The 22,468-nt window shown below is 37.2% G+C and overlaps 1 protein-coding gene across 8 annotated transcripts in view; it reads left to right on the top strand.

Annotated features, from left to right (window-relative positions):
* PLCB4 (phospholipase C beta 4) overlaps positions 1-22,468 on the top strand; it is a 473,095-nt gene that overhangs the window by 437,875 nt on the left and 12,752 nt on the right. For all 8 annotated transcript variants that reach the window (XM_027840353.1, XM_027840351.1, XM_027840358.1 and 5 more), the window contains 5 exons: positions 2,969-3,018; positions 3,180-3,245; positions 10,611-10,726; positions 14,444-14,519; positions 17,424-17,599. In XM_027840353.1, the coding sequence (XP_027696154.1) occupies positions 2,969-3,018; positions 3,180-3,245; positions 10,611-10,726; positions 14,444-14,519; positions 17,424-17,599 (484 nt within the window). The remainder of the gene's footprint in view (positions 1-2,968; positions 3,019-3,179; positions 3,246-10,610; positions 10,727-14,443; positions 14,520-17,423; positions 17,600-22,468) is intronic.

The raw sequence follows: 22,468 nt of genomic DNA, 5'->3' as shown, positions 1-22,468 counted from the left end.
TGTATATGGCTCAGATATGTAGAGGTTTAACTGAATTTGTCGAAGCTAGTGAGATAAGTAAGGAAAGAATATGTAGAAAAAGAAGAGGGCCAAGGAAGATGGTGAGGAAGAAGAGTCGCTTCAGTTGATGGGAGAGAAAAGAAAGAGAAAAGAAGTTCCAAGTTCAGTTTCTTGAAGATAAAATAGTCCCAACTCATCATTTGGCTGATGACTCAGAGTGACTGAAAGGGAATGGCATTGAAAGTCATTGCATCTGTGAATTTGAGAGAACTGTGAGGCCAGTGAGTCAGATGGATCACCCACGTGAATGTTGGAATGATAGAGGATAGGGAGAGAGGAACCGTCTGAGCCAGGTGCTGAAAAAGACAAAGAGAGATGGGAACATATCCCAGAGATGAGTCAATGATGACAACAGGCATGTGTAGAGTCACATGGGGTGTTCCAAAAGTCTTTGTGTATTTTTAAGTTTTTAATAGGTTAAATAGCTTTAAAATGCATGTTTTGGAACAGCTTGTATAACCAGATGGCATGGACTTCGAAAAAAGGAGAATTTGTTGAGTGATAACAATTAATGAATTGGTCACAAAGTAGCCTTGGAGACCAAGCAGTATGCCCCCTGGGTCTTCTCTGGGTGAATGAGAAGAAAAGGTGCCTCCGTTGGAAAACTCTTTGAAAGAAGTGGAGTGTAGTAGGGGGAGACTCATATACCAGTTAATACAAGAACACTTGTTATCTGGAACTGTGTCACTTTTTTTTTCCTAAAAGTAGGAATCAGAAAATACTGCTTTGATAAAATACATACATGGTAGAGTAGCATTAGGTTTACAAACCTCATTGGAGTTTTGTAAGTTTTCAGAACAAGGAAGTAGGCAAAAGAAGCTCCCACACAGCTCTCAAATTATCGTTTGAAGGATTACAGTGTATTTTCAACACCAACATTGGCAAGAAGAGAAACTATCCTGAAACCTTAAAAAATCAGAATACTCAGTTATTCTGAGTGACATGAAGAAAACAAGAAAATTCAGTTAGCTAAGAAAGACCCTTTCTTCAACCTTTGCATTGGAAAATCTCTTATGTGTATAAGTCTACTTCAGTAAGTAGAGCAAAGAGAGAATTACTGATTTTTTGTTTTGTAACAGGAACCTGAAGTGTCTAAGGACCATCATTCAGAATGACATTACTATTATATACTTCTGTAGTATTAGAGAAGAATATAGAAGTATTACGAGAGGGAGGGAGGGAATAAGTATTTATTAAGTACCCACTTGTGCACCAGGCACTGTAGTGAGTGCTTTACAAATGTCTCATTTGATCTTCACCACAACCCTGGGCAGTAGGTGCAGTTATAATCCCCATTTTACAAGGGAGAAAACTGAGACGGATAGAGGTTAAGTGACTTGCCCAAGGCCCCCCAGTTTGAGGCTGCATTTGGATCTAGGACTTGCTGACTCCAGGCCCAAGACTGTATCTGCTGCACCACCTAACTAATAACAGTTCTGCCTCTGTGTGTGTGTGTGTGTGTGTGTGTGTGTGTGTGTGTGTGTGTGTTTAAATGTTGTTTATAGGCTTTGCTTTTTAAATCATTTGTTGCTTATCCTTAAAGCTTAATATAGAAAAACCAACTGCCAATGATTGAGGGATCTGTTTGGGAGGTTCCTTTTAATCAAGGTTTTACAGAATTAACACCAAAAGAATGTCAGAATGAGGCAAATGGGTGGTCCATTCAACCCAGCATTCTATCAGACAGAAATTTAGTTTATAAAATCAGATGGTATGGACTGCAAAAAAGGAGAATTTTTTGACTGGTAGCAATTGAAAAGTGGTCTTAAAGCAGCCTTGGGGCCCAAGAAGTAAGCTTGAGTAAGGTATGGCTTTTGCCATCAGTAACATTAGCCCTATTAATATTGTACCCTAAATGCCCCTGACTTCCTTATGATAAACCATTATGACTTAAAATATCAAAGCCAAAAAGCATTTCAGCCAGCCAGGTATTTTTTCCCTATCTAGTCTTGCCAAAGCATACTGGTGGTGTAACTGTGGCACATTGAGCCAACTATGGACAAATGATAAGGTTCTTCATCTACAGGTACATATAATAACCAGGCTCATGTCTCTTGTAATGAATAAAACTGAGAAATATGGGCCTATGGATTTATTCTTATCATCCCTAAACATACATGCCTCTTTTTACAGCTTTCCTGGAAATCAGACATGGTATACCAATAGGATTACTTGAAACACTTAAACAAAAGAAAGAGCTAAATTATTTATAGAAGAAATGTACAAAGATATAATTTTCCCCCTTCTGATAATGGAAATTAAATATAGTATACAGTGACCTTTAATTTTCCTATTGATTTCATTCAGTACTCCAGAAAAAAAATTAAAGAAGAAATGTTTACTTCAAAAGAAAATCTACATGAAAACAGAAAATAATTCTGTTGTCATGGAAGTCTCTTCCAACTGCTGTTGCTATGGCAACCCCTGGTCTAGCTCATCACCAGACAGTGTGATGAGTTGATATATTTCTTTGGGAAATTCTAGGTCCCCATTACAGTATCCTACTATACATTGGTTCACTTGGCTTTTCTCTTGTATGTGAAAAATCATTGCTAAAATGCCAAATTTAATTTTATGAGCTGTGGAACCTTTTGCTTTTGTTCTTTATGTGGTAGTGAATTTGGGACAGTGATCCAGGAATTTGTGATGTAGGTATTCTTTTTTACCCTAAGCAAGTAGGCTAGCACAAACATACCTTAGAATGCAAAGGTTAAAACAGCTATTTCTCTTAAGTATCCAGTTAGTTGTTTTCCAATGGGAAGATGCTCATTTCCATGTTCATATTAAACATAAGATAAATGTTTAGATACCTGCCTTCATAAAGAGTATTTGAAATTTTAATAGCCTAAGCAGCACTGTGGCTAATTTTGCTTAATCTTAAAAAATAAAATATCCTAATATTTTTTAGGTATTGAACTTATTCCTCAAGTGAGGATAGAAGACTTAAAACAAATGAAGGTAAAGTGGCTCAATATTTTTGTAAGACAAATTATAGTGTGCATGTTAGTATAACCCAAAGTTGTTCATTTTTTTGCTTTTTTTTTCTTTCAGTCTGATTCATTCCCTATAGCTACAAGAAAACTAATTTCAGTGGCTTTTTTTTTCCTTCTCTCCCATAGGCTTACTTGAAACACTTAAAGAAACAACAGAAAGAGCTAAATTCTTTAAAGAAGAAACATGCAAAGGTACATTTTTCCCCTTCTGATAACGGTCATGAAAATCTGGACAGTGAAACTGATCATATTGATTTATGTACAAACTAATTACATTCCCCATACCACCTGAGAGTATAAAGTAACTGCTACAAAAGCTTTTGGTCACCTAGATAATACTGGATTAGAATTCAGTTAGTCATTGGTCATTATTTGCCACCCACAGTTTTAACAGCAGCTTAGAGCAAAAAAAGCAAGGGTACAGGGACTGATCTTTGCCCTTGGATGCTAAATTAAGAGAGTATTGACAGCACATTTTTCCTGCAACGTATAAACAACAGAGAATAACACCTGCTAGTTATAGTAATGAATTAAAATGAAATAATGAATTAAAACAGGGACCTACCTGGTAGAAGACTAAAGTGGGTTCCTAAACAACTAATCTCTGCTCTTCATCTTCATCCCCCACCCCACCAAGTTGAGATATTTATGGTCATAGGATCATAGATCTTGAGCTTAAAAGGACCCATCTTGTTGAGTCTTCTCATTTATGAGGAAACTGAGACCAAAGGTCACACAGATAGTAAGTATCTCAGGCAAAATGTGAACCACTCCAGTATCAGAGCTCTTTCCACAGTACTACATTTGCCCTAGGTGCAAAAATTCCTTGTTGTAACTTTGTGTATAGGAGTTATTTTTTTTTTAATCTCATTCCTTAAAACAGTGTCAAGCTGATATTAAAATAATATAGAACCATTTTAGTGGGTTAAGATTTAATCTATGATTTATCAAATATAAGTCTCTCTACCTGAGAGAAATGCTTACATAACCAGGATAGGATAAAGCATTCTGCCACAGCTATTTAACTGCTCTACCGAATAGATGTTTTTGGCTGCCTTAACCTTCACTGTCTGAACAGAAGTTGCAAACAGCAATAAATGAAGGAGTCATGGTGATTATATAGCTCAGTTCTCTTACTGAGCTTTCAAATATGGTGTCATAGTTTAAAAAATTTACATATTTTCCTGATCCAACCTCTGCCCCATTGACATTCTAATGTCTCTGTGTCTAGTTGCCATAAAGTTAACCCATCTCAAAAAACATGAACAACTTATTTCCTTTAATAAATCAGTTAGTCATCAAAGCATTTATTGTTTGTTATATTCTAGGCATTGTGCCAAGTGTTGTGAACACAAAAAAAGACAAAAATATTCCCTGTCCTTAAGAAGTTTACATTCTAATTGGGAGACAACTTATAGATATCCTGGTAAATACAAGAAATATGCAGAACATATGAGGTTAATATGAAAGGAGAAGGCAAGAGTAGGTAGAGTGATTGGGAAAGGTCTCCTGAAGAAGGTGGGATTTGAGCTGATTTTTAAAAGAAATCAGGGAAAACTAAGAGAAAGAGGTAGTGATATAAAGGAGTTAGGGTTAACCAGTGCAAAGCCATGCATATAAATGATGGAGTATAGCTGGATCTTAGAGTGCATGAAAAGGTATAAGGTTTAAAAAGACTGGAAAAGTAGGAAGGGACCAGATTATGAAAAGCCTTATAAACCAGAGGAGCCTTTATTTGCTAGAGATAATAAGGAGCTAATGGAACTTCTTCAGCAGGAGATATAGCATAGACCTATACTGTATTTTCCCCCAATTAACAAATGCTAACAATTAACAAATTTCACAGTTAACAAATTTCTTTCTCCATCTCTCACTTGGACTCCTTAAAAATACAAAAGAAAAATAAGTATACATAACAGCATGTGGTCAAACAAAACAAATTCTCACATTGGCCATGTCCAAAAGTATATGTCTCATTCTTCATATTGAGTCCATCGCATCTCTGTTGGGAGAAAAAAAATTACCTTGGCCTTTGAGTGGAGGGTGGATTGTAGTAAGCAGAGACTTGAGGCAGGGAGACCAATAGAAGGCTATTGCAGGAATCTAAAAGAGAAATAATGAGGTCTTGAAATAAGGGTTGGATGTGAATGCATGAAAAAGAGAAGACATGTGTGAGATGTAATTCAGTTAGACATTATGAGTTGAGGACAGACCTTTCGTTGGAATGACAGGATAAGTAATTGCTAAAGTATTTCTAGTCTGTAAAGATTTCATATTTCTAACTGAATTTTTGTAGTTCATGAGCATATTCCCTTAAGAGATTGCCTAAACCAAAGATTTGCCTCACTGAAAGTGAGAACCTGAAAACACCTTAGCTTAAAAAGGCCACGGTCTTCCACTGCATCATTAGCCATCTCCAGTCGTCCTGATTGATATCTGGTCACTGGATCCAGATGACTCTGGAGGAGAAAGTGAGGCTGGTGACTTTGCACAGCCCTCCCTCACTCAAATCTTATTCAATTGTAAGTCATGTCATCATCTCCCTGATGTCATGATCCTCTTTGAGAATGAAGGACAAAACCACAAACCAAAGTATGCTTTTGTTCATGTTGTCATTTTCCCCCTTAACCCCATTGCCTCTATTACCCCTCCTTCTTAAACTCTCATAGATAGTGGTGTTCAGTGGAACAAGGACTGAACTTGGAAAACTGGAGGCCAAGTCCTACCTTATTATTAGCATTTTGCCCTTCAGCAAGTCTGTCCTACTTTAACCCTGGCGGTGTCTGTGTGTGTGTGTGTGTGTGTGTGTGTGTGTGTGTGTGTGTGTGTATCATAGGAGATAATGTACATAGAAGTGCTTTGTAAACTGTCCAATATTATGCAAGTGGAAGGAGATAACATTTCTGCTCTCTAGAATTCTGAAATTTTGTGTGCCACAGATACATCTCATTGTATGTAACAAATATTTCTACATGTACCTAGAAATAAAATTTTAATATTAAAAATAATAGCTGGCATTTATAGAACATTTTAATGTTTGCAAAGTACTTTTACATATGTTTTTTTTTCTTTGATCCTCACAACAATCCTGGGAAGTAGGAACTATTATTATCCTCATTTTATAAATGAGTAAACTGAGACAAGCAGAGGTCAAGTGACTTGCCTAGGGTCACATAGCCAATATGTGTCTGAGGGGAGAAGTGAACCTTACTGACTCCAACACTCTATCCACTGTGCCACCTAGCTGCATTTGATATTTAAAGGAATCAAATGACTAATCCTTTGTTAAACAATGTAAGACTTTTGTTAAGTTAATCATCAGCTCCTCCCATTTATTTTTATACTTGTGATAATTTGTGGGGGAGAGCTTTTTCATAAAATTAAAATGATCATGTCAATTTAAAAAAAAAAGCAAAAAGGAGAGTGTTCCCTTTATACTCCTTGTGATCTTGTCACCTATATTAATTCCCACCTTTAATAAAGTCCCATTTTCATGGATTTCTCAAGAGCCTAGATAGACTGTGTTTCAAATACTCTTTAAAGTTGGGTTACCAGTGATTATTCTTATTTCCTTTTTGTGTGGGAGGCTGGGTAGTTACTGAAATGGAACATCCCACCAGTCACTTAAGGCTTTTCTTGGGGCCATCAAGACTGTATCATTATCCTCACTGTCTGGTTCTTATACGGTTACTCACTAAGTTGGCTTATGTACTCTCTGCTGGAGCTGACATTTTTCTCATGCAAAAGTATGTTCTCATCCCTCCCTCTTCTGCCCCCACACTGATTTCCATCAGATGGAACCCATGTGCCTGGTCTTCTGCTTGGAATACAAATACACCCCAAGTTTGTCTTAAGAAGACAGCCTAGCAATTGTAGAAAATTGAGTTTTATATTAAATACTTTTTTGAAGTGTTTTCTCTCTAATCCAAAGCTTTGTTTAAAGGAGAAGAAAAATCTTAATGTTTATAAAATAAAAAGCAGCAACTATTGGAGATGTTAAATAATCACTTTAAATGCTTTGAAAACAAGCATTTAAAATAGAAGTCAGAGAAGATAATGAAAATATCAAAAGCAGGAAAATGAAAACTAGATGAAACTAACAACAATGATAATAACAGTAATTTGTATGAAAATGTAGTCCTATCCTTCCCCAAAGTAAAGGGGAGGCAGGCCAATGGGGATAAATGAGGCTGTGGTCAAACCTTGCCTTTCCGTAATCCTTTCAGTCTGTGCTAAAATGCTTTATTGGCACCATGAAGCAGGAGGAGGTACACCAAGGGCAGGTATAAAACACACTCTTTCATCACCTCCAGATCATTCTTCCTAGATTCTTACCTACCTGCCCATTCTCTCTTAATCTCTTTCTATTCAGAGGTATTGATGGAATCCTAATAAAGCTGCCCACAGCCCCAACATTCTGACTTCTTTATGGGCCCCACTGAACAGCAGGCATGCCCTGATTTAACCACACAATCTGGCTTTAACCACACCTCAGGCACCCAGACTCAGTATACCCACTGCCCCTAGCTAGCCACTGCACCCAGATCCAACTCACGTATTTGAACAGATGTGTGCTTGTACTCAACCATAATCACATCATCCATTTATTTAGCCCAAGACAGGACCATAATACTTTACTATTCAGGTTGACCAGACAGGACCACAACAGCTAGTCAATAAGAAAGTAGCACGATCCAGGATGTTTGACCACCGAATCATAGAAGGGATCCCTACCCATTACCTAGTTCCTTAACAAATCCCTCCTACCTTTCTAATATTGTTGGAAATAACCTGTGGTGCCCAAATAGGCATAGTAAGTTAGACAGACTCAGGATGAGTGAAGCAGTTGAAACCTTTAATAAGCTTCCTGCAGGCAATGGGTGTAGAACTCCAGATGAGCACATGCACACACTACAGAAAAGAGAGCCAAGCTTGTATCCCTATTCCCGGCCTCAAGTTCCTCCTAGCTGACTTTCATTGGTAGAAGTCAGCAGAGGTCACAGACTTCCCAAAATGTCCCCCTTGGTATGTTCCCTCTCCCTTCTGAACATATATCGTATGTTCAGAAAATGACTTCTTTACCCTGCCCAGAGGTGGAGAAGCCAGTTTCCATGAGCCTATTAAGCTAAGTAAAGCTTTACCTTTGTCCTACTTATAGCCTCCCCAACCTCTCTACCAGTTTCACCAGATTTTAGCTGGTTCTTGAAGCTCCTCACCAGAACTATTTCCTTATATGGAAATATAATAATTTCTTACTTCTCACAATATTCATAATTTCTGTTGTGTAATCAGCATCATTACACTGTAAAAATTTCCTGTCTTGTCTTACTAAGTTGCTAGTTGCTCTGGGAACCTAGGCTGCTTCTGAGAGGCATCAATCCTCAATAAATGCCTTCACATGGATTAGAGGTGGTCTGAGTCTGCATTCTTTGAGAGGACCCCCACAACAAACCATGAAGTCGCAACAGCGTAACTAGGAATTTTTGTGCTTAGGAGGCACACCTAGAGTCAGGAAGACATGAATTCAAATTTGACCTCAGATATTTAGTAAGCTCTGTGACTCTGGGCTAGTCACTTAATCTTTCTCTGTTTCAGACTCTTCAGTTGTAAAATGGGGGTCATAATAGTACTTACCTCTCAGCATTGTTGTGATGGTCAAATGAGATAATATTTGTGAAGCACTTAGCACAGTGCCTGGAACTAGTAGGTATTCAATAAATGCTTGTTCCCTTCTACCCCGTCCCACGGGGTGGGGTGAGCAATGGAGTAAAGGGGTTGGAAAGAGATTATCTGAGAGTTTGTGTGCTAGGTGGAGGCAGTTCAACCAGGACACCATGTTTCTAGGCCGCTGCAAAACTAGCCACTGTTAGGGAGACAGGTATGTGTGGTGAGCCTTAGGACTGAGATATGAACACCAAAGTGAAGAATTAGATTCTAAGTGATGCTGGTACCACCTTGGGACTAAGCCCAGATCACCTTGCCATAGTTATGGCTACATATATAAAGAAATCAACCAGTAAATGTACCAGTTACTTAAATGAGATACCCTCAGGGTCAAAGATAAACTGGGTTCAAGCCTCACCTCTGACACTCTGAGTAAGTCACTTAACCCCTCGGTGCCCCCAAGAAACTCTCTAAGACTAATCTGCAGAGAATGTGCCATTGGTAGGATTTCCTCACTGAGGGAATGGTTCCCTCTACCAGTGAAATCACAGGTTCAGTCTGGGAGGAGAAAAGAAAAGGTCAGTGGAAAATTGGTTTGAGAACAATTCAAATGAAAAAGATGTAGGGATTTTAATTGACCAAAAATTCAGTAACAACTACAAACGTGACATACCTGGCTTTAGACACTATATAAATATTGATCCCTTCTTCCCTTTTTGGGTCAGTAGTAAACATAGGATGTAAGAAGATACACTACTAGGAATTGGTCAGCTCATAAATATATAAATGTGTTCTGTACCAGGGACTACATTTTGAAGAGGAATATAGGAAAACTAGGATGTAGTGATTGGGTGATGAGGAAACCTGGAATCCATATCATATAATGTGTGGCTAAAGGAATTGGGAGTGTGTAGACAGGAGAAGAGACATAGAAGCACATGATGCTTGCCTTCAAATATCTGAAAAGCAGGAGAGAGAAGACACTTACTGTGTATTGCTTTAAGGGAGGGAAAAAGGAAGGAGGAAATAAGGAAGGAAAAGAAAGCAAAGGAATAGAAAAAGGGAAGAAAAGGGAAGGGAAGGATGGATTTAAGTGCTCACTTCTGAACCAAGCAGTATACTAAGTGTTTTATAAATATTACCTCATTTGATCCTCACAACAATTCTGAGAGGTAGGTGCTGTTATTATCTACATTTTATAGTTGAGGAAACAGATGAACAGAGGTAAAGTGACTTGCCCAGGGTCACATGGCTAGAAGTGTCTGAAGCCAGATTTGAGAATGCTAGTCTTCATGACTCCAGTCCCATCACTCTATCTACTATGCCATCTAGCTTCTTCAGATAAGTATTTTATTGTTGTTGTTCAGTCATGTCAGACTCTATATGGGCTTTTCTTGGCAGAAATACTGAAATGGTTTGCCATTTCCTTCTCTAGCTCATTTTACAGATGAGGAAACTGAAGCAAATATGGTTAAGAGACTTGTCCAGGGTTGGACAGCTAGTAAGTATCCGAGGCCCAGAGCTCTGTCCACTGTGCCATGTAGCTTCTGATGTCTACATACATGGAAATTATAGGAGGGGGAGAGCATTAACTAAAGGTATCAGGAAAGATACCTTTGTCCATAAGGTTTATATGATAAATTGTCAGGAATTTTGTAGACGTGATTCCTTCATTGGATTCTAGGTTGGACTTGCTGTTCCATCCTGTTGCCCTCTGATTTTCCCTCAACATTAATTCTTCTGTTAGATGGAGCCCTGGGAAGCCAATAGAAAGAGAAGGAGTGGCCAGCCGAAGTCCTACAGGCAGGATGTTGTTTCCAGAGTTTCCTCACATAGGCTGCTCTAGGGTTACCTTGTAAGTCCAAGCTGCTAATCATCTTGCTCTTTTTGTAGGAACACAGCACCATGCAGAAGTTACACTGTACACAAGTTGACAAAATTGTGGCTCAATATGACAAAGAGAAGTTGTCTCATGAAAAAATCTTAGAGAAAGCAATGAAGAAGAAGGGGTAATGTTGCCTCATTTCCTCCTCAAAAAACCAGATTTTTCTGTCTTGCCTAGGGGAAAAAAAAGTCTTTTACTTAATTTTTTTTAGCATGCCAGCCAGCTGTTGGCTTTACAGAACTGTGTTCATATTCAGTTACACAGTTTTAATCATTAAAACTCATTGCTGATTTGATTTGTTCTTTGAAAATGAGATGCCCAGTCATTTAAGCACTATAAAAACAGGTCATGAAGTTAGCAGACTTTCTAGGAAATCTTATGGAGAATCTCACTAAAGGTGCTTAAATTCTGCCTACTCAGTATAAAAGCTCCTAACATTTTTCAATACTTTGGCTATAAACAATGAAAACATCTTCTGGGATGATCCTGGAGTTCTGATGCTGCTCTGTGTTTCATTTTGGACCTTCTTTTGTGTTTCCCTGCCTTCTACAACCCTTCAACTGAGGTATGGTAGGGAGTATGGGGTGGAAGCTTTGCTTTCCACTCAAGCTTTTGTAGATATACCCTTAGGTTTATTTAGGATAATTCTAGAAAACTACAGGCGTGAATTCATAATAAATCACTTTCATTGTAAGATCTTTTGACTTTGGGGTACCTGCTCCTTAAATTCTGGTTCCCTAGATTTGATTTAATGATATAAATTTAACAAACATTAAGTACCTACCCTGTGCTCAACCCTGGGAATACAAGACAGAAGAAAGAAACAGTCCCTGCCCTCAGAAGACTTAAATTATATGGACTTGGAACTAACAAGTTTTGTAATTCACTTAAATTAAAGGGTAAATGGTTCTTATTTATAAATACCTATAATTATGTGTACTGTCTTGATAGATACCGGGATGTACCAATTAGAAAAATCTCTCCTTGGCTACCTTCTTTAAGGGTGAAATTATACTAAACAAATCAAAAATCTGTGATTTCGTCAACATGGAAACTCCCTCCTACAACAGATCAAATCACAAGCCCAGTTATGAATCCACTTGGCCATACTACTTCTCTAACAAATTAATAATATGCATAAATTAGCAGATAACTGGTTTATTGTTGCTCGGGCATTTATTTTTCAGTCATCTCTGACTCTTGTGATCCCATTTGGGGCTTTTTGGCAAAGATACTGGAGTGGTTTGTCATTTCCTTCTCCAACTCCTTTTACAGATGAAAAAACTGAAGCTGAGTTAAGTGACTTGCCCAGGGTCACACATCTAGTAAGTGTCTGGAGCCAGTTTTGAACTCAGAAAGATAAGTCTTCCTGACTCCAGGCCTGGCACTCTACACACTGTGCCACCTAGCCGCCCAAGATAACTGGTAGAATTGCTTAATCTGTACAGCCTGCCTTTATCTTTCTTCTGCGAATAATTCCCCTAAGAGTGTATTATTTTCTATCTGTATCAATGAATCTGGATGGGGGTAGAGGGAGGAATTATTATATCTAATATGACATTTGAATTTATTTTCAACATCATTTGAGACTAAAGTACTTGACAGTGTTCTCAATAAATAAGACACTGTTGAATGAAATGGAAAGGACTAAAGTAGATTCAACACTACCTATATAGAACGATCTTTAAACCCCGACTGTTGCTAAGCCTACACAGTATTAAGTGCAGGTAGGCTGCTCCTGCCCATTGTGAAGTCAAATGTTAAGTCAATTACCTTGATAATCCAAATCAAAGAAGAAATTATTGGGAGAAAAATAAGGGATATGGGTCTGGATGGTCCAAACTGGATACCTATTAGATTAAATTATCTGATGATAAATTATAGTACAAATAAACCCTAAACCTATTTACCTTCTTAACAAAACTACTAAGTATGATGATCAGTGACAGCTCCTCAGTTACTTGAAATTTTTCAGGCAGAAAATTCTCCCAAAATTTATGGAAATTTCCATATTAATTTAGGATCCTATCTGCACTCTGAACACCACAGGGACTGAAGAAAATTGCAAAGAGGAGGTACATCCAGCTGCATCGCAGTTGTTGGCTTATAATACAGTTCTGTCTTATGTTGTGCATTAACCTCAGGGCATCCCACTAAGTACATCTGAGTGTGGAGGGTGAAGCCAGAACAGGGAAGAAGGTAGAAAATTCAAGAATATAAGAAACTCTTAACGTGATTAAAAAATAGATGGCAAGATCAATTAACTGTAATAAGGAAGAAAAAATTTTCACATGGATTGTTAATTATAAAGGAATTTCCCTGATTAGATATGCTGTATATACTTAGTAGCAGTGGATTGATGATGGCATCAGTTAGAGATAGGTAAATTTAGTAATGTAGACCAGGTCAAATTCAAGCAGATTCATTCTCAATGAACACCAAGTTAAGCAGAAAACTAAAAACAATAAGAATGAGAGGTTAAGATTTTTCAATCAGTTGAGATCACAATTTCTATAATTCAGTCAATTTATTCTAATTTAGGAGATACTATCTATTCAAAATGTGATGGATAGTCTAAAGCAGGGATTCTCAACCTGGGGGCCCAAGTACTCCTCTCTCCCAATTTCTGGATAGATTTCAGAAGGTCTGTGAACTTGGATGGGAAAAATTCACCGTCATATTCACTAATCTGTAACTGAAATTTAGCATCTTCTTTGATTATGATTATTAAAAAAATCATTCTGAGGTATATCCACAGGTTTCACTAGACTGCCAAATGGGTCCATCACACATACACACACCCACACACACACACTCTCTGTCTCTGTCTCTCTGTGTCTCTGTCTCTCTCTCTCTCTGTCTCTGTGTCTCTCTCTCTCTGTCTCTCTCTCTCTCTCTCATTCCTCAGCCAAAGTATTCATTCTACAAATATTTATTAAGTATAAATGTGCAAGACACTGTGGGAACTACAAAGAACTCATAGTCCTTCTCCTTATAAGAATTGTAGTCTAATAGGAAAGAGAAGAAATGTTCAGAAATAACTATAATACAAGATATAATGTGAAAATGTGATAAAACAGTGACTAAGAAGTACATGAGTTCAGTAATTAAATATTGTGTCTTAAATATCAGCAAATGTGTCTCAAAAGGGATGGCTCACTTACCTCTCTAGGATCTAGGTCCTACTTTGGCTGTTAATGAAACAGTATACATATTCCAAGAGAAAAATCACTGTAATAAAAATTATTTCAGAGTTAATTCACTTAAGAACTTTAGGTATGAAGGGGGAAAAAGATGACCAAGTCAGGCCAGGAACTGAAATAAATAATTATAATCACATTTTTTGCTCAGAATAGAAAGAGAAGAAAAAATTATGCTAACACCAAATAAAATGCTGTATTTTTCCCATGTTGGACATTTTAAAGATAGATGCTGGCTTTAAAACCAAAGGAACATAAATAAAAATTCATTTCAAGGCTGACAATTTATTTGCCAGTTTTTAGTCCAATGTGAGTTTTATTGGCAAAGTACAAAAAAAAAAAAACAAAAAACAAAAAAAAAAGGACTAATAGAATCCAAAATGGAAACTCATACAATGACAGACCTCTAAAAATGGAATAATAATTGGGTCTAAAGGCATCTCATTGCAAAGTGGTTGAATTGAGTAATCATTATACCAGTAATATTTGTAAGGTGTGAATGTATTACTGGAAAAATGTTATTCATGTAAGCTATATAACATTTCATGTTTGATGAACATATCATATTCACGAGCAGTCTTTTTAGTGAAAGCCAACTGGATGGAAAAATATATAACTTCTGGCACCTATTTCCTTTTTAGAGGAAATAATTGTCTCGAAATGAAGAAGGAAACTGAAATTAAAATTCAGACATTAACATCAGATCATAAATCTAAGGTAAGAAAATATGCCAGTTTTGCCAGTGGGCATACACAGAAGAGAATGAGGCCAGCAGAAGTTTATTTTTATAAAATGATACAAATGATGCATGCAGAATGATGGAACAAAAGAGCTTGTCTTGCTTATTTCACAGTTTGTTTCTTGTTCTGAAAATTCTCCAAGCAGAAGGATACTTGATTTTCTATGAAAGTCATGCAAACAAATGGAGAAGTTATTTGAGACTTGTTTTACTTACCCAATCCCCACTCCAAAGTTGATCATTTAAATTAGTTTTGTTCTAGTGAAAGAGAACCTTTTTTCTTATTTTCCCAAAGAAAATTTTCTCTCATCTCTATATAATGACTACATTCCTCCAATACCTTTCCTGGACAGACCTCAAGGTTTGTGGGATGTTTGACATCATATTACTGATAACAAGATCAATCCATAGTTGTTGTTCAAACAGTACTGCTCCAGAGTGGGTCAGAGTCCATCAGAAGGTTGGATCGACACACCTGAATTAGCATTCTATAACTACCAAATCCAGGAACTTCATGTGCTTAGTTTGACCAGAATGGAGATTTGAATTTTGAGTGCCTTAATTATTTTAGTTTTTCCTTCCTATTGTACTGGACCTAAAATCTTTCCTGATCTGGTATTTTATAACAAAATACACTTGGATTTTCCAGGGTATTCTTTAAAAGCAACCACAGATGAGGGATAACCCACTTTGGTGTTGATCAGTGAAAAAGCACTAATGAAAGAATTCCCAATAAGCCTTCACTGCCACTGTCTCATTCAACTCCAATTTAATTAATACACTTAAGAATATTGAACAGAAAACTGGCTGCCTTTGGAAATCAGAGAAGAAATAGCCAAAATGACTAATAAGAGCCGTAGTATGCCATTTCTCTGGCTTGGTGGAACACTTGATTCAGGTTGGCCCCTTTGAATAATCTTGACTTACTGTGATGGGAAAAAAAACCCAAAAACAACCTGTAAACAATAGCTGTTCCTCAAAAGTCTAATTTCTTGAATGGAAAGGGTCTAAGTTAATCACATTTATTATACCTGTATGAATTCTTGGAAGAAGTATCTGTGATTGCATTGGTAAAATGAATTCCCAATAAGGAAATCTCCTTTATTAATGCAGATTGGCAACTGCTGTATAACAATTTGTCATCTTAGAAAGTTGACTGGGACACTGAGAATTTAAATCACCCAATCTCATACAACCTGTACCTGTCATTAAATAGGACATGAATCTGACTACTGACAATACTGACTTTATTTAAGTCTGAACCAAAATCCCACATTCTACAGGAAGATTTCCCCTGTACTTTTTAATTCCAGTGCCTTACCTATTTTAATTATTTCCTATTTATCCTGTATATAGTTTACTTTGCATGTATTTGTTTGCATATTGTCTCTCCTGTTAGAGTATAAGCTCCTTGAGGGCAGGAACTTTTTTTTGCCACTTTTTGTATCCCCAGCCTTTAGTTCAGTGCCTGGTACATAGTAGGTGCTTAGTAAATGTTTATTCATTGAATGAGTGAGTGATCAATCCAGGTCTTCTAGAATCTAAGGCTATCCAGTATTCCATGTTGCTTCTCACCTGATAACTAATTCTTATTAAGCAAAAGACCAAGAGGAATTTAGCCATTCCCAAATGACCAAGAGAACAAGATACAAACATAGACCAAAAAAACAAAAAAAAAACAACCTATATCTCTCACGATTGCCATGATCCATACAGCTGTACCTTCTTTCTGGAAATCCATCCCTGATCATAACTTGTTTCAGAACAATGACTATTTATAAGATCAAGATAATAATTACTTAGACTTCACGACATGAAGGTCTCCTAAATTCTATGTCTGGGGTTTTAGAGAAATAGAGGAAACACAGAAGCGTCTGAGTGCTCTTTGGTACTTTCTGTAATCTTGTCTTCTCCCTGTTTGTTGTCCACCGTCTCCTGAGACAGTGGTAGAAACCCTAAATGACAGTCAGGTGAGGAGTCATATTAGATCTGCAGGAGATGCATCACATTTCCTCAGCCATAAAAAGAGGTAGGAGACAATCTCAAATAACTACTTAGAAATTCAGAGACATTGGTCTTGAGTTCCAGTTCAAAACATAAGCTGCAGACTGTCTCTTCATGAAAACCTATTATCAAATATCTCCAACTAAAACTTTTGATCAAGACTATCAGTCACCATCTGTACCAGCTCTATAACCAATTGAGACTTGGGATTATCAGTTATTCTAGTTCCCACTCTATCTACGTGAACCATGACCATTCAGTTCGAATTTAAACTACAAAAGAAGTCATTATATAACAGCTGCAACACTAAGGGCATAGATGTAGCCATTTGTGTGCTTGAGAAGAGCTCTTCTGTTTTGGTGGCCTCAATACCTCCTGGTTTATTAACATTTTTGTAATGTTTTTAGATTTATATATGCTGAATCAGGTACAGTGTTTTATTTCTGGGTCGATGGGAAATCAGATAATAAAATAATCCATAGGAATATCTTCATTCATCCTCTTCACAGGGGAGAAGCTGGGGACATGTCATACAGAGAAAAGAATACCAATAAGGGGGATGGAGAGGTCTCAGGTCCAGGTAAACCAGAGCTCTGATTAGGAGGAATATCAGAAAGGCTGCACTGTGATACTCTGATTTAAAATATCCGATTTATTGAAATGCACCAGATGCCACTAATTTCAGTGGTTACTACAAATTAGTTAAATGTAGTTCATTTGTAAAAAGTGTTAACTAGTACACATTGATTAGAAATACCTCTCCAATGCTTTCTTCTCTTATTCATCAATGGAACCTGCAGTCTGCTGCCATTACGTTGCCTTGTATCCTAACTGATCCTTGAGGATTCCAGTGGAACTCTCCCCTTTCCCTTGAACAGGTTAAAGAGATTGTAGCCCAGCATACAAAAGAGTGGTCAGAAATGATCAATACCCACAGTGCTGAGGAGCAAGAAATCCGGGATCTGCACCTCAGCCAGCAGTGTGATCTTCTGAAAAAACTGTTGATCAATGCCCATGAGCAGCAAACTCAGCAGCTGAAACTTTCCCATGACAGGTAAGTTTGAAGTCACGGCACAGAAAAATCACTCAAATGGTTGTACTTTATATTCGGGCTTAACCAATTGTCTTTCCAGTCAGATTTTATTGACGAAATTTAGGGAGCTGCACTGTACCCCCACTCTGGACATTCAGCTCCATACTGCCTTGGTTTGTTTATGTGTTTTCAAAACAATGGATGGTCATTGAGCCAAGAGCATAGATTTATTATTTATTTCATATATTGTGCCTTTTTATTATATATTTATATATCATATGTATCATTTACTCATTGAGTTTATTGATTATACATTGGTTATGTATTGATTTCATTCCTTCCTTCAATACATATTTATTAGACATCATTGTATACCACAAATGCTGTGCAAGCATCAGACATGATTCCTTCCAAGGAGCTAAGGAGTCAAAAATACACACCTGAAAAGAGAAACAGAACAAATTAGTATGTAATAAATATCATATGAATGTAATAAATAAGTTGCTAAGGAAGTTCAGAGGAAGGAGAAATCAATGTGAAATGGAACAGTCAGGAAAAGGCTCTAAAAAAGAGGTATACCATAACCTGGACCCTCAACAAAGTGAGGATTTAGATTGGCAGAGAGAAAAGGGAAATTTATGACAGACACGTAAAGAGAAGACCAGTTCCACCTTGGAACAGTGAGGAGTAATATTGACAAATAGAACCAGTGTGGGGAAAAGGAGAGAAGAGAGGAAGAGAAGGAGATAGCATTTATACAGTACTTTAGGGTTTGCCAAGTGCTTCTAAGTCTTAAGTCATCTTATCTTTCCAGTGACTCTGGGAGATAGGTTTCATTATTATGGCCTTTTACAGATGAGGAACCGGCCATATAGATTTGCCCAAGGTCACACAGTTAGTAAGGGTCTGAGGCCAGATTTGAATTCAAGCTGTGGCTGTTATAGAATATAATCACACTGTTGTGGTGGTTGTTGTTTTTTCCATTGCTACTTAATAGACACCCCCCTTCCTTTGAAACTTATAAAAAAATATATAGTGGTTCCATGTAGAATTGGAACAATGCTGAGTAGTTTGACTCCGTTTGCTCCTGTTAGCAAATAGGATCTATCTTGGCTTCGGTGACTCTTCCTCGGTCAAGTTTTTGATGCAGGCAGATGGCATGAGTAAACTCCCTCTCTTGAAAACAAGGCCATCAATTTGAAGAGGTGTTCCAAGATACACAGCCTTTAGCTAGCTTAGCTAGGATTCCCTTGATACTTTGGTGAAGCCATGATTTTGTGCATGTATGGATGCTTGTTCCGTAAGTGCAGATTGTAGCCCTTCAACACATTTTTATCCTGGGCAGTTCCGATCTGTGTTCTTCCAGAAATTCTTGAAAAGCAAGGCAAAGCAGTGAGCATTTATTAGGCACTTACTGTGTGCCAGGCACTGTGCTAAGAGAGCACCTACCCAATGAACTAATGAACTACCTCTTCTTTTAATGTTGCAGAGGTACCTAAGTAGACTAAATATTCTTCATTAGGTATTCAAATGGCTAGATGGCCTGTCATTTCTCTGAACAAATAAGTGTACAACAACATTAAAGACACTGGAAGAACTAAATCAGTAATAGGGTACATCATTAATTTGTTAGTCCAGTTCTTAATTATTCCTGTTAATAGGGGCCTGGTAGAACATGGATAGCCAAAATCTACAGATACTGACAAACTTAGTTTATATAATTTTGCCTTCTTTCTCCACCTACTCTTTATCCTGGGTTGCTAACAAATAGCTAAAATGATTTATTTGAATTTCTCCTCCTTTGATTTACTCATCATATACCTTAAATAGGCAGAAAGCAGGAATCCAAAGAGGAAAGAAGATGATGCACAAATCAGATAACTCCCAAATAATTGAGTTGACACTGTCATCTGCATCCCCTTCATATTATAATTACATTCTCATGCTGTGACTGCATGGCACTGTTAATTTTGTTTTGTTTTGCTTTGTTTTTTTAACGTGATTAAACTGAGTACAGAATATTTCACACTACAAATAGTAATAGGGATGCTTTAAAATGGGTTTCTCAGTCCATTGATTTTGAACTGTTTTGTAAGGGGAAAAAACAGTTTATTGTTCTTTAGACTTCCTTGGTAGCTCATTCTCATTTCAAGGAAATTAGAGAAGGTAGTTTTCTTAAGGTCCACATGATTAAAGTCTTTTGATTTTGCTCATCCTACCTTCTTCACATAATTGTGAAGTGTTAGAGGTGAGTGATTGTTAGAACTTGTGCTGGACAGCCAGGGTGGCTGTACTCACTGGATCTCTCAAAAACCATAGGAAATGGTTACCAAATACATTCTTCTCCAGCAGAAATCACTTGGCTATTAATGAGACCAATGTTTGATTCTAATTTGAATTTACACATTTCTAATTGCTATTTATTTTAAGCAATTATTAACATGTCCCAAATCATGATCATGACCTTTACTACATTTTAGGATGTATTAAAAACATAATGCAGCATAGAGAAAGTGATATTTCACGCAGCTAATTCAAGACAAAAATAAAATCCCAAAACACCACTCATTTTTATTATCTTGATATTTCAGTTGAACATTCTTTTTTGACCAGGATAATTATCCTCTATCCTGTTTTACACAAAGAGACATAGCCATGTGATTTTTTTACACTTTTTTATATTTACTCATTATTTTGGGTGAATACATATGAATGAACAATGCTTTCATACCTTGAAAGAGTCATCATTTCATCAGTTTGTACATCTCCATGGATACAGATTGCAAACCATTGGGAGCTGCCATGTTTGAAAAAATACATCTCCTGATGATGCTTTTGGTAATGAATGTTGAAGAACTGACCCCATACTCCAGTTTTGTTTTGTTTTTTCTGACTTAGCCAACATCGCATTTTATTTCTTGCTATGGTCCTTGACAGGCCCTTAATATTCCACATCCATGATCTTCTTCTGAGCTGATAATGACTGACTAATGTGTACTCTTAAAACCAGATTGAGGATGGCACAGAGTTGAAAAAGAAATGGTGGCTTATACAATGCTGGGAAAGGAAGATATAAACCAGGAGACTGATCGTGTGTATTGAGCAGGTCACAGTGACTGAATTTTGATTAGAACATCCTAGGAACAAATATTGCAAATTGATCAGGTGTTTTATGTTGCTCTGCCTAGAGATAGCATTCTTCCCCGTAGGAATTCATTGTTCCATGGTTTCCTCCAGTAAGTGATAGTTAATCTACCATCAGATCTTTTCAGTAATTTCAGACTCTCTTTGTGCAAGCTTAAGGTCCTAATTCTACTTGAGCTTCCTTAACTTAGCTAGAGTGGTCCTTGAGCAACGCACAGTGTGTTGCTGGTCCCATACCCAAAGCCTTTACATCTTGGTATGGAAAAGGAATGGAAAAGAATAAGCTTTATATAGCACCTACTGTGTGCCAGGCACAGTGCTAAGTGCTTTATAAATATTATCTCATTTGATCCTCTCACCAAGCTTGGAAGGTAAATTCTGTTATCTTCATTTTACAGTTGAGGAAAATGAGACAATCAAAGGTTAAGTGATTTTCCCAGGGTCACATAGCTAGTAAGTATCTGAGGCCAGAGTTGAACTCAACTCTTCCAGATCCCTGGTCTGCTATTCTACCCACTGCCTCTTGTAGGACCTACCAGACCTCAAACTAACAACATAAACTTCGAGAATACAGCATCATGTCCATGACACAGTGTGGTGAGTAGAACTTTAGGAAATTAAATTTACCTTCTAGAAAATTTTGAAGCTTAATGGTCTATCCCCTAATCCCATTTAAAGTATAAAATTTCCCTCTGTCTAGAATAGAAAAAAAGGTCACTTTTCTTAGTCTGTAAGAAATGATCTTGATTCAATATGCAGAAAGCACAAGTAAGTGTGCTGCTTTTGATCGTTGCTATGATACCAGGGTTTTTAGACCTTTCCTATTATTTTGAAGGTACTTCACAGAATAGGGTACTGCAAGTAAATTCTGTATCTTTTTCAGCCTTTCTGTAGTTGAATGGATAAGAAATAGCCTCAAATAGTAAGTGTAATGGGAAAAGAAACAATTTAAAACTAGTTCTTTAGTATCATTGGTCTTCACCTGGAGGGCAAAGAAAGCTCTGATTTCCCTTAAACTTGCATCCATATCAAAAGTATTATTACTCTTCCATCAACAATGAACCACAAGACTTCTTTCAGAAATATGAGTTATTTTCATTTTAAAAATGTTTGTTGTTGCTTAGGTCAATAAATTAGCATCACCGAACCTTGTGTAGTATAAAGGAAAGAACAGTCATCTCAGCATCTGCAGTCCTAGTTTATTGTCCTGGCTTTGCCCCTTTCTAGCTGTGTTCTTTTGGACAAGGTCACTTATCCTTGTTTTGTGTCGTACAGGAATAATAGTACTTGGCCTTCCTACCTCATAGTATCATCATGACAATTGAATTAGATAATTTTGTTCAGACATTTTCAGCCCCGTCTGGTTCTTCATGACCCTATTTGGGGTTTCTTGGCAAAGATATTGGAGTGGTTTGCCATTTCCTGCTGCATCTCATTTGACAGATGAGGAACTGAGGCAAACAGAGTTAAGTGACTTTCCCAAGTTCCCAAGTATCTAAGGCCAAATTTGAACTCAGAAAGATGAGAGGCCCAGCACTCTATTCACCGCAGCACCTAGCTGCCCTGAATTAGATAATAGAATCATAGATTTAGAACCAGAAGGGAACTTAGATGTTATCTACTCACAGCCCTTCATTTTGTTGCTTAGGAAACGAAGTCCAAAGAGGTTACATGATCCAAGGTAACAAAGGTGGTAAATAACAGAGCATAATTTGAATCTAGGTCCTTTGAATCCTAAACCATTGA

The sequence above is a fragment of the Vombatus ursinus genome, unplaced genomic scaffold (genome assembly GCF_900497805.2).
Source record: "Vombatus ursinus unplaced genomic scaffold, bare-nosed wombat genome assembly UNPS02014841.1, whole genome shotgun sequence".
NCBI classification, from domain to species: Eukaryota; Metazoa; Chordata; class Mammalia; order Diprotodontia; family Vombatidae; genus Vombatus; species Vombatus ursinus.
The sequence above is the reverse complement of the archived record's forward strand: the minus strand, read 5'-3'. Positions and strand labels throughout refer to the sequence as shown.